This window comes from Salvelinus alpinus, chromosome 5 (assembly GCF_045679555.1).
Source record: "Salvelinus alpinus chromosome 5, SLU_Salpinus.1, whole genome shotgun sequence".
In the NCBI taxonomy this organism is placed as follows: domain Eukaryota; kingdom Metazoa; phylum Chordata; class Actinopteri; order Salmoniformes; family Salmonidae; genus Salvelinus; species Salvelinus alpinus.
The window spans coordinates 99292119-99308582 of record NC_092090.1 but is presented as its reverse complement, the minus strand read 5'-3'; the positions used below and the strand labels follow the sequence as shown (position 1 = coordinate 99308582).

General features: G+C 46.5%; 1 protein-coding gene across 2 annotated transcripts in view; it reads right to left on the bottom strand.

The window, feature by feature from the left end:
* LOC139577341 (PDZ domain-containing protein 2-like) overlaps positions 1-16464 on the bottom strand; it is a 174951-nt gene that overhangs the window by 138340 nt on the left and 20147 nt on the right. For both annotated transcript variants that reach the window (XM_071404382.1, XM_071404383.1), the window contains exons 2-3: positions 10852-11773; positions 6586-7121 (exon numbers count right to left, since the gene is read on the bottom strand). In XM_071404382.1, coding sequence (XP_071260483.1) covers positions 6586-7121; positions 10852-10998 — 683 coding nt within the window. In that variant the 5' untranslated portion in view covers positions 10999-11773. The remainder of the gene's footprint in view (positions 1-6585; positions 7122-10851; positions 11774-16464) is intronic.

Genomic DNA, 16464 nt, shown 5'->3' with positions numbered 1-16464 from the left:
TTCTAAGCAAACAAAGTATTAAGTAACGCAGGAACTGGGAAGACGCTCGCCCTCCTCTGCACCGCCATCTTTTAAAACACTCTACTGGTTGTAGGAGAGAGAAAGGAGGAGAGGAGTGCTTTTTCTCAGGTCCGTGAGAAAAGTGCCAGCTCACAAGCTCCTAGTCTTCCTGGTATAGTCAGTCTGATATCTCTCGTTCCAACTCCCCTTCTTCAAATGTCTCTACCTCTCAAACGTGTATTTATTTCTGCCCCCCCCCCTCCCTCTCTTCCCCCCCCCCCCCCTCTCCCTCTCTTCCTCTCTTCCCACCCCCCCTCTCTCTCTCTCTCATTGCCATGGCCAACAGGAGCTCTCTCTCTCATTCCCATGGCCAACAGGAGCTCTCTCTAGTAGAACCAAACCACAGTGACCGATAGGAGAGACAAACTAGGGGGGAACGAAACGTATCCTATATTTCAAAGACAAACACCAAACAGTAGAACTCAGACACAGCCAGGCTTTGATCCCTAGACTGAGCAGCAGAGGGTTGAGGGGGTTGGGGACTTGGTTTTGATCCTCGGAGTACGAACCACAGAATTTGAAGAACACGCTGCCTGAAAACTCAAGCCAAACTCTTTGGGTTTCTCTCTGTCCAGTAAATCGACCTGGGGGACTGAGTAAAACATTTATGAGAAAACCAAGAAAAATATACAATTAAAATTGACTATTGTGAGACCAGGATTAGAAGCTGTTCGACAGTCTGATGGTGATAGAAGCTGTTCAACAGTCTGATGGTGATAGAAGCCGTTCAACAGTCTGATGGTGATAGAAGCTGTTCAACAGTCTGATGGTAATAGAAGCTGTTCAACAGTCTGATGGTAATAGAAGCTGTTCAACAGTCTGATGGTGATAGAAGCTGTTCAACAGTCTGATGGTAATAGAAGCTGTTCAACAGTCTGATGGTAATAGAAGCTGTTCAACAGTCTGATGGTAATAGAAGCTGTTCAACAGTCTGATGGTGATAGAAGCTGTTCAACAGTCTGATGGTGATAGAAGCTGTTCAACAGTCTGATGGTAATAGAAGCTGTTCAACAGTCTGATGGTAATAGAAGCTGTTCAACAGTCTGATGGTGATAGAAGCTGTTCAACAGTCTGATGGTAATAGAAGCTGTTCAATAGTCTGATGGTGATAGAAGCTGTTCAACAGTCTGATGGTGATAGAAGCTGTTCAACAGTCTGATGGTGATAGAAGCTGTTCAACAGTCTGATGGTAATAGAAGCTGTTCAACAGTCTGATGGTAATAGAAGCTGTTCAACAGTCTGATGGTAATAGAAGCTGTTCAACAGTCTGATGGTAATAGAAGCTGTTCAACAGTCTGATGGTAATAGAAGCTGTTCAACAGTCTGATGGTGATAGAAGCTGTTCAACAGTCTGATGGTGATAGAAGCTGTTCAACAGTCTGATGGTGATAGAAGCTGTTCAACAGTCTGATGGTAATAGAAGCTGTTCAACAGTCTGATGGTAATAGAAGCTGTTCAACAGTCTGATGGTGATATAAGCTGTTCAACAGTCTGATGGTAATAGAAGCTGTTCAACAGTCTGATGGAGATAGAAGCTGTTCAACAGTCTGATGGTAATAGAAGCTGTTCAACAGTCTGATGGTGATAGAAGCTGTTCAATAGTCTGATGGTGATAGAAGCTGTTCAACAGTCTGATGGAGATAGAAGCTGTTCAACAGTCTGATGGAGATAGAAGCTGTTCAACAGTCTGATGGAGATAGAAGCTGTTCAACAGGCTGATGGTGATAGAAGCTGTTCAACAGTCTGATGGTAATAGAAGCTGTTCAACAGTCTGATGGTAATAGAAGCAGTTCAACAGTCTGATGGTAATAGAAGCAGTTCAACAGTCTGATGGTAATAGAAGCTGTTCAACAGTCTGATGGTAATAGAAGCTGTTCAACAGTCTGATGGTAATAGAAGCTGTTCAATAGTCTGATGGTGATAGAAGCTGTTCAACAGTCTGATGGAGATAGAAGCTGTTCAACAGGCTGATGGTGATAGAAGCTGTTCAACAGTCTGATGGTGACAGAAGCTGTTCAACAGTCTGATGGTGATAGAAGCTGTTTAACAGTCTGATGGTGATAGAAGCTGTTCAACAGTCTGATGGTAATAGAAGCTGTTCAACAGTCTGATGGTAATAGAAGCTGTTCAACAGTCTGATGGTAATAGAAGCTGTTCAACAGTCTGATGGTAATAGAAGCTGTTCAATAGTCTGATGGTGATAGAAGCTGTTCAACAGTCTGATGGAGATAGAAGCTGTTCAACAGTCTGATGGTGATAGAAGCTGTTCAACAGTCTGATGGTGATAGAAGCTGTTCAACAGTCTGATGGTGATAGAAGCTGTTCAACAGTCTGATGGTGATAGAAGCTGTTCAACAGTCTGATGGTGATAGAAGCTGTTTAACAGTCTGATGGTGATAGAAGCTGTTCAACAGTCTGATGGTAATAGAAGCTGTTCAACAGTCTGATGGTAATAGAGGCTGTTCAACAGTCTGATGGTAATAGAAGCTGTTCAACAGTCTGATGGTAATAGAAGCTGTTCAACAGTCTGATGGTAATAGAAGCTGTTCAACATTCTGATGGTCTGGTAATAGAAGCTGTTCAACAGTCTGATGGTAATAGAAGCTGTTCAACAGTCTGATGGTAATAGAAGCTGTTCAACAGTCTGATGGTGATAGAAGCTGTTCAACAGTCTGATGGTAATAGAAGCTGTTCAACAGTCTGATGGTAATAGAAGCTGTTCAACAGTCTGATGGTAATAGAAGCTGTTCAACAGTCTGATGGTAATAGAAGCTGTTCAACAGTCTGATGGTGATAGAAGCTGTTCAACAGTCTGATGGTAATAGAAGCTGTTCAACAGTCTGATGGTGATAGAAGCTGTTCAACAGTCTGATGGTAATAGAAGCTGTTCAACAGTCTGATGGTGATAGAAGCTGTTCAACAGTCTGATGGTGATAGAAGCAGATGGTCAGAAGTAACAGTCCTGGAAGTGAGTCCTGGCTAGGTTTACCTCAGTCAGGGGTAGGTTCTCTCTCTCTCAGACAGCCAGGGGTAGGTTCTCTCTCACTCAGACAGTCAGGGGTAGATTCTCTCTCTCAGATGGTCAGAAGTAACAGTCCTGGAAGTGAGTCCTGGCTAGGTTTACCTCCACACAGTTGGGAGTGAACAGGGAGCATTCTAACGTGGCCTAGTTTACTTTAGAGCAGATTAATGCCCTCAGTCTGTTTGGCCAGACAGAATCATTCTGCGGTTGCTTGGCAGTGGAGAGAGAGAGAGAGAGAGAGAGAGAGCGAGAGAGAGCGAGAGAGAGCGAGAGAGAGCGAGAGAGAGCGAGAGAGAGCGAGAGAGAGCGAGAGAGAGCGAGAGAGAGCGAGAGAGAGCGAGAGAGAGCGAGAGAGAGCGAGAGAGAGCGAGAGAGAGAGAGAGAGAGAGAGAGAGAGAGAGAGAGAGAGAGAGAGAGAGAGAGAGAGAGAGAGAGAGAGAGAGAGAGAGAGAGAGAGAGATGGGGCGAGAGAGAGATGGGGCGAGAGAGAGGGGGGAAGAGAGAGAGAGCGAGAGAGAGCGAGAGAGGGGGGGAGAGAGAGCGAGAGAGAAGTTCTCAATTGGTACAAAATATATAGAGTACTGTTCACACTACAATTACTGAGGTTTAAAAATAAGCTCAACTGGACACCTTAATGAGGCAGTGAATGAACTGAGAGAGAAAGCACGCAGGGCATTCTACGCCATTAAAAAGCTAATTCAAATTGAAGAATTTACCAAAATTTGGCTAAAACTAATTGAATATGTCATTGAACCAATTGCACTTTATGGCAGCGAGGTGTGGGGTCCACTTGCAAAACAAAATTTAATCAAATGGGACAAACACCCCATTGAAACCCTGCATGCAGAGTTCTGTAAGATTCTCCTACATGTCCAGAGGAAAACTACAAACAATGCATGCAGGGCAGAATTAGGCCAATATCCACTAATAATAAAAACTCAAAAAATAGCAATTAAGTTTTGGAAACATCTAAAATACAGTGACCCCCTCTCATATCATTACCAAGCCCTGCAATGCCAAGAACTGAGCAAAGAAAAGAGTCCCCTCATCCAGCTGGTCCTGGGGCTGAGTTCACTAACCTGTTCTACTAACACACTGAAGCCTCAGTCCCCTCATCCAGCTGGTCCTGGGGCTGAGTTCACTAACCTGTTCTACTAACACTGAAGCCTCAGTCCCCTCATCCAGCTGGTCCTGGGGCTGAGTTCACTAACCTGTTCTACTAACACTGAAGCCTCAGTCCCCTCATCCAGCTGGTCCTGGGGCTGAGTTCACAAAACTGTTCTACTAACACACTGAAGCCTCAGTCCCCTCATCCAGCTGGTCCTGGGGCTGAGTTCACTAACCTGTTCTACTAACACACTGAAGCCTCAGTCCCCTCATCCAGCTGGTCCTTGGGCTGAGTTCACAAACCTGTTCTACTAACACACTGAATCCTCAGTCCCCTCATCCAGCTGGTCCTGGGGCTGAGTTCACTAACCTGTTCTATTAACACACTGAAGCCTCAGTCCCCTCATCCAGCTGGTCCTGGGGCTGAGTTCACAAACCTGTTCTACTAACACACTGAAGCCTCAGTCCCCTCATCCAGCTGGTCCTGAGTTCACAAACCTGTCCTACTAACACACTGAAGCCTCAGTCCCCTCATCCAGCTGGTCCTGGGGCTGAGTTCACAAACCTGTTCTACTAACACACTGAAGCCTCAGTCCCCTCATCCAGCTGGTCCTGAGTTCACAAACCTGTCCTACTAACACACTGAAGCCTCAGTCCCCTCATCCAGCTGGTCCTGGGGCTGAGTTCACAAACCTGTCCTACTAACACACTGAAGCCTCAGTCCCCTCATCCAGCTGGTCCTGGGGCTGAGTTCACTAACCTGTTCTACTAACACACTGAAGCCTCAGGACCAGAACATCCAATCAATCAGGATAAACCAAATTACAACACAGTCAAAACAAAACTATATTACTTCTTGGGAAACACAAGCACAAAGCAAAATGCAGTGCTATCTGGCCCTAAATCGACAGTACACCGTGGCTAAATATTTGACCATGGTTACTGATCAAAACCTTAGAAAAACCTTGACAAAGTACAGGCTCAGTGAGCACAGCCTTGCCATTGAGAAGGGTAGACACAGGAAAACCTGGCTCCCTGTAGAGGAAAGGCTGTGCAACCACTGCACCACAGCAGAACCTGAGACGGAGCTGCATTTCCTGACAAAATGTAAAAAATATAAAACAATTAGAGAGTGTCATTTCCCCAAATTTGAAACCCTTATTCAAGGTTTCAAAGACCTCTCTGATGAGGATAGGCTACCAGTCCTGTTGGGGGAGGACGCAGAGAGCTGTGGGTTGGCAGCGCACTACATTGCTGCCTGCCATAAGTTGAGGGACCGTGTCTGACAGACCAATCAACCTGCACATGTCCTCTACTGTATGTTTATTGTTATTGTTGAATGTATGGTTATTTTTTATTTATAATTTTTATTTTTTTATTTTTTTTATTTTTATCCCATTTTCTCCCCAATTTTCGTGGTATCCAATCGCTAGTAATTACTATCTTGTCTCATCGCTACAACTCCCGTACGGGCTCGGGAGAGACGAAGGTCGAAAGCCATGCGTCCTCCGAAGCACAACCCAACCAAGCCGCACTGCTTCTTAACACAGCGCGCCTCCAACCCGGAAGCCAGCCGCCAATGTGTCGGAGGAAACACCGTGTACCCGCCCCCCTTGGTTAGCGCGCACTGCGCCCGGCCCGCCACAGGAGTCGCTGGAGCGCGATGAGACAATTGATATCCCTACCGGCCAAACCCTCCCTAACCCGGACGACGCTATGCCAATTGTGCGTCGCCCCACGGACCTCCCGGTTGCGGCCGGCTGCGACAGAGCCTGGGCGCGAACCCAGAGACTCTGGTGGCGCAGCTAGCACTGCGATGCAGTGCCCTAGACCACTGCGCCACCCGGGAGGCCCCCCTGTATGGTTATTTTGACCCTTGGTTATTGTTGTTACTGTTGTCACGTTGACAATTTTGATTCTCATTTTTTTTTCATATTGTAAATATCCAAAATAAGCTTTGGCAATATGTACATTGTTACGTCATGCCAATAAAGCTAATTTAATTGAATTGAGAGAGACAGAGAGACAGAGAGACAGAGAGACAGGGAGACAGGGAGACAGGGAGACAGGGAGACAGGGAGACAGAGAGAGACAGAGAGAGACAGAGAGACAGGGAGACAGGGAGACAGAGACAGAGAGACAGGGAGATAGGGAGACAGAGAGACAGAGAGACAGAGAGACAGAGAGACAGAGAGACAGAGAGACAGAGAGAGAGACACAGAGAGACAGAGAGAGAGACAGAGAGAGAGAGAGACAGAGAGAGAGAGAGACAGAGAGACAGGGAGACAGAGACAGGGAGACAGAGAGACAGAGACAGGGAGACAGGGAGACAGGGAGACAGAGAGACAGAGACAGGGAGACAGGGAGATATGTATTATTATTATAAACCCTCCTACCTGGCTCCCGTGACGTCGACGCCCACCATCAGCTGACCGTTGAGTGACAGTAACTCGTCTCGTAGTTTAATTCTACCGCACCTCGCCGCGGGACTTCTCTTCCTCACCTCCGTCACCCAGATACACCCCACGTCCAACACGGGTCCCTGATCCCCCTTCCTCCTACTCCTCCTCCTCCCTCCCTTCTTCCTGTTCTCCCCCTCCGGATCCCCAAATATCGGGATGTTACCGAAACTCAGTCCCAGCTCTGCCCCGTCCCCCTCTCTCTTGGTGAGACACACGGCTCGCACCTCTGCGTCCACACCTCCGCACGGCGGTCTCTCTAGAGACCTCCGCACGGGCTCTTCGTCCTCGGTGAAGTTGAGCTGAATGTACTCCACCAGTTTCTGTATAGCGGCCTGACATAGAGACATGTCTCCGCTGTTGACCGTGCTGCCACTGACCGTACTGCCACTGACCGTGCTGCCACTGACCGTGCTGCCACTGACCGTACTGCCACTGACCGTGCTGCAGGCATCCACCTCGTGTTCTGACTCCTGGTAGAGATGTAGAAGAATACATTTAAATGTCTCTCATTCCACAATATTACGGTAATTAACATAATTACAGATTAAAAAACCACATTGTGGACTCCTGAGGCACTGTGTATGCAATAATTTATTTACTTATTATTATTTATTTCACCTTTATTTAACAAGGTAGGCTAGTTGAGAACACGTTCTCATTTACAACTGCAACCTGGCCAAGATAAAGCAAAGCAGTGCGACAGAAACAACAACACAAAGTTACACATGGAATAAACAAACATACAGTCAATAACACAATAGGAAAATAAAGAAAGTCTATATGCAAATGGCATGAGTAGGTAAGGCAATAAATAGGCCATAGTAGCAAAGTAATTACAATTTAGCAGATTAACACTGTGATAGATAGATGAGTGATAGATGAGCAGATGAGGATGAGCAGATTTTCAATTTTCCGTCATTTCCGGTCACAACTTGCAGACTTGTTTACGTGTTGCTGTGCGTTTTGTTGCCAACCTTACTTTGCTACCTGACAACTTTACGGTTTTTACTTTTTAATTACCGTTTATATTTTTAGTATTTCCCGAACTCAACTTTTTTTCATTAAACTTTTGGTTTTGTCCAACATGTCTCTGGACCTACTCACTGCCACAGTCATACTCTGGACCTAGTTTTGTCCCGTGGAATAAATGTTGTGGATCTTAATGTTTTTCCTCATAATCCTGGACTATCGGACCACCATTTTATTACGTTTGCAATCGCAACAAATAATCTGCTCAGACCCCAACCAAGGAGCATCAAAAGTCGTGCTATAAATTCTCAGACAACACAAAGATTCCTTGATGCCCTTCCAGACTCCCTCTGCCTACCCAAGGACGTCAGAGGACAAAAATCAGTTAACCACCTAACTGAGGAACTCAATTTAACCTTGCGCAATCCCCTTGATGCAGTCGCACCCCTAAAAACTAAAAACATTTGTCATAAGAAACTAGCTCCCTGGTATACAGAAAATACCCGAGCTCTGAAGCAAGCTTCCAGAAAATTGGAACGGAAATGGCGCCACACCAAACTGGAAGTCTTCTGACTAGCTTGGAAAGACAGTACCGTGCAGTATCGAAGAGCCCTCACTGCTGCTCGATCATCCTATTTTTACTTAATTGAGGAAAATAAGAACAATCAGAAAAGTTCTCTTTGATACTGTCGCAAAGCTAACTAAAAAGCAGCATTCCCCAAGAGAGGATGGCTTTCACTTCAGCAGTAATAAATTCATGAACTTCTTTGAGGAAAAGATCATGATCATTAGAAAGCAAATTACGGACTCCTCTTTAAATCTGCGTATTCCTCCAAAGCTCAGTTGTCCTGAGTCTGCACAACTCTGCCAGGACCTAGGATCAAGGGAGACACTCAAGTGTTTTAGTACTATATCTCTTGACACAATGATGAAAATAATCATGGCCTCTAAACCTTCAAGCTGCATACTGAACCATATTCCAACTACTGAAAGAGCTGCTTCCTGTGCTTGGCCCTCCTATGTTGAACATAATAAACGGCTCTCTATCCACCGGATGTGTACCAAACTCACTAAAAGTGGCAGTAATAAAGCCTCTCTTGAAAAAGTCAAACCTTGACCCAGAAAATATAAAAAACTATCGGCCGATATCGAATCTCCCGTTCCTCTCAAAAAAAAATGAAAAAGCTGTTGTGCAGAAACTCACTTCCTTCCTGAAGACAAACAATGTATACGAAACGCTTCAGTCTGGTTTTAGACCCCATCATAGCACTGAGACTGCACTTGTGAAGGTGGTAAATTACCTTTTAATGGCGTCATACCGAGGCTCTGCATCTGTCCTCGTGCTCCTAGACCTTAGTGCTGCTTTTGATACCATCGATCACCACATTCTTTTGGAGAGATTGGAAACCCAAATTGGTCTACACGGACAAGTTCTGGCCTGGTTTAGTTTGTCTCTGTGAATGGTTTGTCCTCTGACAAATCAACTGTAAATGTCGGTGTTCCTCAAGGTTCAGTTTTAGGACCACTATTGTTTTCACTATATATTTGACCTCTTGGGGATGTCATTCGAAAACATCATGTTAACTTTCACTGCTATGCGGATGACACACAGCTGTACATTTCAATGAAACATGGTGAAGCCCCAAAATTACCCTCGCTAGAAGCCTGTGTTTCAGACATAAGGAAGTGGATGGCTGCAAACTTTCTACTTTTAAACTCGGACAAAACAGAGATGCTTGTTCTAGGTTCCAAGAAACAAAGAGATCTTCTGTTGAATCTGACAATTAATCTTGATGGTTGTACAGTCGTCTCAAATAAAACTGAAGGACCTCGGCGTTACTCTGGACCCTGATCTCTCTTTTGACCAACATATCAAGACTGTTTCAAGGACAGCTTTTTTCCATCTATGTAACATTGCAAAAATCTGAAACTTTCTGTCCAAAAATTATGCAGAAAAATGTATCCATGCTTTTGTTACTTCTAGGTTAGACTACTGCAATGCTCTACTTTCCGGCTACCCGGATAAAGAACTAAATAAACTTCAGTTAGTGCTAAATACGGCTGCTAGAATCATGACTAGAACCCAAAAATTTGATCATATTACTCCAGTGCTAGCCTCCCTACACTGGCTTCCTGTTAAGGCAAGGGCTGGAGTCACTGACGTGCTCTTCCTGTCTGGGTTGGCGCCCCCCCTTGGGTTGTGCTGTGGCGGAGATCTTTGTGGGCTATACTCGGCCTTGTCTCAGGATGGTAAGTTGGTGGTTGAAGATATCCCTCTAGTGGTGTGGGGGCTGTGCTTTGGCAAAGTGAGTGGGGTTATATCCTGCCTGTTTGGCCCTGTCCGGGGGTATCATCGGATGGGGCCACAGTGTCTCCTGACCCCTCCTGTCTCAGCCTCCAGTATTTATGCTGCAGTAGTTTATGTGTCGGGGGGCTAGGGTCAGTCTGTTATATCTGGAGTACTTCTCCTGTCTTATCCGGTGTCCTGTGTGAATTTAAGTATGCTCTCTCTAATTCTCTCTTTCTCTCTCTCGGAGGACCTGAGCCCTAGGACCATGCCTCAGGACAACCTGGCATGATGACTCCTTGCTGTCCCCAGTCCACCTGGCTGTGCTGCTGCTCCAGTTTCAACTGTTCTGCCTGCGGCTATGGAACCCTGACCTGTTCACCGGACATGCTACCTGTCCCAGACCTCTCTAGAGACAGCAGGAGCGGTAGAGAAACTCTTAATGATAGGCTATGAAAAGCCAACTGACATTTACTCCTGAGTTTCTGACCTGTTGCACCCTCGACAACTACTGTGATTATTATTATTTGACCATGCTGGTCATTTATGAACATTTGAACATCTTGGCCATGTTCTGTTATAATCTCCACCCGGCACAGCCAGAAGAGGACTGGCCACCCCTCATAGCCTGGTTCTTCTCTAGGTTTCTTCCTAGGTTCTGGCCTTTCTAGGGAGTTTTTCCTAGCCACCGTGCTTCTACACCTGCATTGCTTGCTGTTTGGGGATTTAGGCTGGGTTTCTGTGCAGCACTTTGAGATATCAGCTGATGTAAGAAATTTGATTTGATTTAGTGATACTGGTGTGCAAAAGAGCAGCAAAGTAAATAAAAACAATATGGGGATGAGGTAGGTAGATTGGGTGGGCTATTTACAGATGGACTAGTACACTATACTACTGGATCCAGGTATAATACAATACATCATCTATACGCATTTATGACAAACCTGGTAAGAGTCTTGGTCCGGGTCTCTGCTGGTGGCGGACTGCTGATCTGGGTCTCCATAGTTGTCCTGGTCCCTGGTCTGCGCCCCCAGGAGCCAGTCCTCCAACAGAAGGAGGTGGCTCAGGGCGTTCTCCTGGGTGATGGGCATCGTGGCTGGGGCTGGACCAGACCAGAGCCCCACTGCATCCTGTGTTGATAGGCCCCTATAGAGCCCTCACATTCAACTCTGGACCTCAAAGACAGTTCCACTGATTTTTTTTCATTGTTCCCCCTCTAATCAGGGACTGATTTAGACCTGGAACACCAGGCGGGTGTAATTCGTGATCAGGTAGAACAGAGAACCAGCAGGATCCGGACCTCGTAGGGGTCAAAGTTGAACACCACTGCTCTAGAGGCCCGTACGTGGGAGAGGGAGTAGAGCTGGGTCTGACGTCAGCCTATCAGAGCCGACAGACAGACTAGGAACACAGGAAGTTTAGTGGACTTGAGGCTGCCTCATCTCTCTAGCAGTGTGTTAGAACAACGGGTTAGAGCAAAAACCCCTGGACGTCAGAGAGATCTGAAAAGTTTGTGTTTGTGTGTGTGAGTCTGCCGCAGTTCCCATCGGCAACCGCCACGGCCATGATGTCACCACCCAGGAACAAAGCAGAGCTGTCAGAGGGTGTGTGTGTGTGTGTGTGTGTGTGTGTGTGTGTGTGTGTGTGTGTGTGTGTGTGTGTGTGTTAGATGGGGTGTCGGTTCCTTACACTCTAAGCGGTAACTGGAGAGAGTGGAGAGCCATTATCCGCTTGGCTGGCAGGGTTCCGGGACCAGGCAGGGTGGAAATATCCCATAATTGAGACTGACGAGGGAGAAAGGCGTGGGTGTCCGTGCTCACATCACCACCCGGTTACTGGGGAGCATCAGGCTCACGCCCCATTCACCTAAAAACAAAGTAGAAAAGTCCACATCAGAGAAGTTATAGGGTACATGCCAAATGGCATCTTATTCACTATACAGTTCATTGGCCCTGGTCTAAAGTAGTGTACTATACAGTCCATTGGGCCCTGGTCTAAAGTAGGGTACTATACAGTCCATTGGGCCCTGGTCTAAAGTAGGGTACTATACAGTCCATTGGGCCCTGGTCTAAAGTAGTGTACTATACAGTCCATTGGGCCCTGGTCTAAAGTAGTGTACTATACAGTCCATTGGGCCCTGGTCTAAAGTAGTGTACTATACAGTCCATTGGGCCCTGGTCTAAAGTAGTGTACTATACAGTCCATTGGGCCCTGGTCTAAAGTAGTGTACTATACAGTCCATTGGGCCCTGGTCTAAAGTAGTGTACTATACAGTCCATTGGGCCCTGGTCTAAAGTAGTGTACTATACAGTCCATGGGCCCTAGTCTAAAGTAGTGTACTATACAGTCAATGGGCCCTAGTCTAAAGTAGTGTACTATACAGTCCATTGGGCTCTGGTCTAAAGTAGTGTACTATACAGTCCATGGGCTCTAGTCTAAAGTAGTGTACTATACAGTCCATTGGGCCCTAGTCTAAAGTAGTGTACTATACAGTCCATGGGCCCTGGTCTAAAGTAGTGTACTATACAGTCCATGGGCCCTGGTCTAAAGTAGTGTACTATACAGTCCATGGGCCCTGGTCTAAAGTAGTGTACTATACAGTCCATTGGGCCCTGGTCTAAAGTAGTGTACTATACAGTTCATGGGCCCTGGTCTAAAGTAGTGTACTATACAGTTCATGGGCCCTGGTCTAAAGTAGTGTACTATACAGTCCATGGGCCCTGGTCTAAAGTAGTGTACTATACAGTTCATGGGCCCTGGTCTAAAGTAGTGTACTATACAGTCCATGGGCCCTGGTCTAAAGTAGTGTACTATACAGTCCATTGGGCCCTGGTCTAAAGTAGTGTACTATACAGTTCATGGGGCCTGGTCTAAAGTAGTATACTATACAGTCCATTGGGCCCTGGTCTAAAGTAGTGTACTATACAGTCCATGGGCCCTAGTCTAAAGTAGTGTACTATACAGTCAATGGGCCCTAGTCTAAAGTAGTGTACTATACAGTCCATTGGGCCCTAGTCTAAAGTAGTGTACTATACAGTCCATGGGCCCTGGTCTAAAGTAGTGTACTATACAGTCCATGGGCCCTGGTCTAAAGTAGTGTACTATACAGTCCATTGGGCTCTGTCTAAAGTAGTGTACTATACAGTCCATTGGGCCCTGGTCTAAAGTAGTGTACTATACAGTCCATTGGGCCCTGGTCTAAAGTAGTGTACTATACAGTCCATGGGCCCTGGTCTAAAGTAGTATACTATACAGTCCATGGTCCCTGGTCTAAAGTAGTATACTATACAGTTCATTGGCCCTAGTCTAAAGTAGTGTACTATACAGTTCATGGGCCCTAGTCTAAAGTAGTGTACTATACAGTCCATGGGCCCTGGTCTAAAGTAGTGTACTATACAGTCCATGGGCCCTGGTCTAAAGTAGTGCACTATACAGTCCATGGGCCCTGGTCTAAAGTAGTGTACTATACAGTCCATTGGGCCCTGGTCTAAAGTAGTGTACTATACAGTTCATGGGCCCTGGTCTAAAGTAGTGTACTATACAGTCCATTGGGCCCTGGTCTAAAGTAGTGTACTATACAGTTCATGGGCCCTGGTCTAAAGTAGTGTACTATACAGTTCATGGGCCCTGGTCTAAAGTAGTGTACTATACAGTCCATTGGGCCCTGGTCTAAAGTAGTGTACTATACAGTTCATGGGCCCTGGTCTAAAGTAGTGTACTATACAGTCCATTGGGCCCTGGTCTAAAGTAGTGTACTATACAGTCCATGGGCTCTAGTCTAAAGTAGTGTACTATACAGTCCATTGGGCTCTAGTCTAAAGTAGTGTACTATACAGTCCATTGGGCCCTGGTCTAAAGTAGTGTACTATACAGTTCATGGGCCCTGGTCTAAAGTAGTGTACTATACAGTCCATTGGGCCCTGGTCTAAAGTAGTGTACTATACAGTTCATGGGCCCTGGTCTAAAGTAGTGTACTATACAGTCCATTGGGCCCTGGTCTAAAGTAGTGTACTATACAGTCCATTGGGCTCTGGTCTAAAGTAGTGTACTATACAGTTCATGGGCCCTGGTCTAAAGTAGTGTACTATACAGTTCATGGGCCCTGGTCTAAAGTAGTGTACTATACCGTCCATTGGGCCCTAGTCTAAAGTAGTGTACTATACAGTTCATGGGCCCTGGTCTAAAGTAGTATACTATACAGTCCATGGGTCCTGGTCTAAAGTAGTGTACTATACAGTCCATGGGCCCTGGTCTAAAGTAGTGTACTATACAGTTCATGGGCCCTGGTCTAAAGTAGTGTACTATACAGTCCATTGGGCCCTAGTCTAAAGTAGTGTACTATACAGGTCATGGATCCTGGTCTAAAGTAGTGTACTATACAGTTCATGGGCCCTGGTCTAAAGTAGTGTACTATACAGTCCATTGGGCCCTGGTCTAAAGTAGTGTACTATACAGTCCATTGGGCCCTGGTCTAAAGTAGTGTACTATACAGTCCATAGGCCCTGGTCTAAAGTAGTATACTATACAGTCCATGGGCCCTAGTCTAAAGTAGTGTACTATACAGTCCATGGGGCCTGGTCTAAAGTAGTGTACTATACAGTCCATGGGCCCTGGTCTAAAGTAGTGTACTATACAGTTCATGGGCCCTGGTCTAAAGTAGTGTACTATACAGTCCATAGGCCCTGGTCTAAAGTAGTATACTATACAGTCCATGGGCCCTAGTCTAAAGTAGTGTACTATACAGTCCATGGGCCCTGGTCTAAAGTAGTGTACTATACAGTCCATTGGCCCTGGTCTGTCATCAAGGCAAAGGGTGGCTACTTTGAAGAATCTCAAATATAAATTATATTTTGATTCGTTTAACACTTTTTTGGTTACTACATGATTCCATATGTGTTATTTCATAGTGTTGATGTCTTCACTATTATTCTACAATGTAGAAAATAGTAAAAAATAAATAAAAACCCTGGAATGAGCAGGTGTGTCCAAACTTTTGAACGGTAGTGTATCTATTTTACACAGTGTCAACAACAGACGGACGCTGAGAGACGGACGGACGGATGCTGAGAGACAGACCCCAGGAATGACTCTTTCTCTCAACAGACGGACGGACGGATGCTGAGAGACAGACCCCAGGAATGACTCTTTCTCTCAACAGACGGACGGACGGATGCTGAGAGACAGACCCCAGGAATGACTCTTTCTCTCAACAGACGGACGGATGCTGAGAGACAGACCCCAGGAATGACTCTTTCTCTCAACAGACGGACAGACGGATGCTGAGAGACAGACCCCAGGAATGACTCTTTCTCTCAACGGACACATGGATATTTAGACAATGTTTCATTTAATTTCCATATACTGTCTATGGTGGGTCAGTGTCCCAGACAACGGTGAATCATGGTGGTGGTAGTGTGATGTGCCAGACAGTGACCCAACAACAAAGCCCACCCAGCCTCTGATATGACAGTGTCACAGGATTAGTGACCCCTCTTCTCAGACCTCCTGTCCTCCTCCTCTCTGACCTCCTGTCCTCCTCTTCTCTGACCTCCTGTCCTCCTCTTCTCTGACCTCCTGTCCTCCTCCTCTCTGACCTCCTGTCCTCCTCTTCTCTGACCTCCTGTCCTCCTCTTCTCTGACCTCCTGTCCTCCTCTTCTCTGACCTCCTGTCCTCCTCTTCTCTGACCTCCTGTCCTCCTCCTCTCTGACCTCCTGTCCTCCGCCTCTCTGACCTCCTGTCCTCCGCCTCTCTGACCTCCTGTCCTCCTCCTCTCTGACCTCCTCCTCTCTGACCTCCTGTCCTCCTCCTCTCTGACCTCCTGTCCTCCTCTTCTCTGACCTCCTGTCCTCCTCCTCTCTGACCTCCTGTCCTCCTCCTCTCTGACCTCCTGTCCTCCTCCTCTCTGACCTCCTGTCCTCCTCCTCTCTGACCTCCTGTCCTCCTCCTCTCTGACCTCCTGTCCTCCTCCTCTCTGACCTCCTGTCCTCCTCCTCTTCTTACCTCCTCCTCTCTGACCTCCTGTCCTCCTCTCTGACCTCCTGTCCTCTTCTCCTCCCTCTGTATTTCCTAACACCCCCACGGCAGTAATGCAGTGTTAGGTTTTCAACCAAACCCATGTCGTCCTAAAAGTTCCCCCTTTTGGCCATAGAACATTCTTCAGGAGTCGACCATCATCCAAACTTGAGTCTACTTTTTGGACAACATGGGTCCCATTATGTCTGGTTGAAAACCAAACACTGAATTCCACGGTAACAACCTCATAACAACAGTCCAGCGTGGTGGTGGTAGTGTGATGGTTTGGGGTCAGCATGGTGGTGGTAGTGTGATGGTTTGGGGTCCAGCATGGTGGTGGTAGTGTGATGGTTTGGGGTCAGCATGGTGGTGGTAGTGTGATGGTTTGGGGTCCAGCATGGTGGTGGTAGTGTGATGGTTAGGGGTCAGCATGGTGGTGGTAGTGTGATGGTTTGGGGTCAGCATGGTGGTGGTAGTGTGATGGTTAGGGGTCAGCGTGGTGGTGGTAGTGTGATGGTTTGGGGTCATCGTGGTGGTGGTAGTG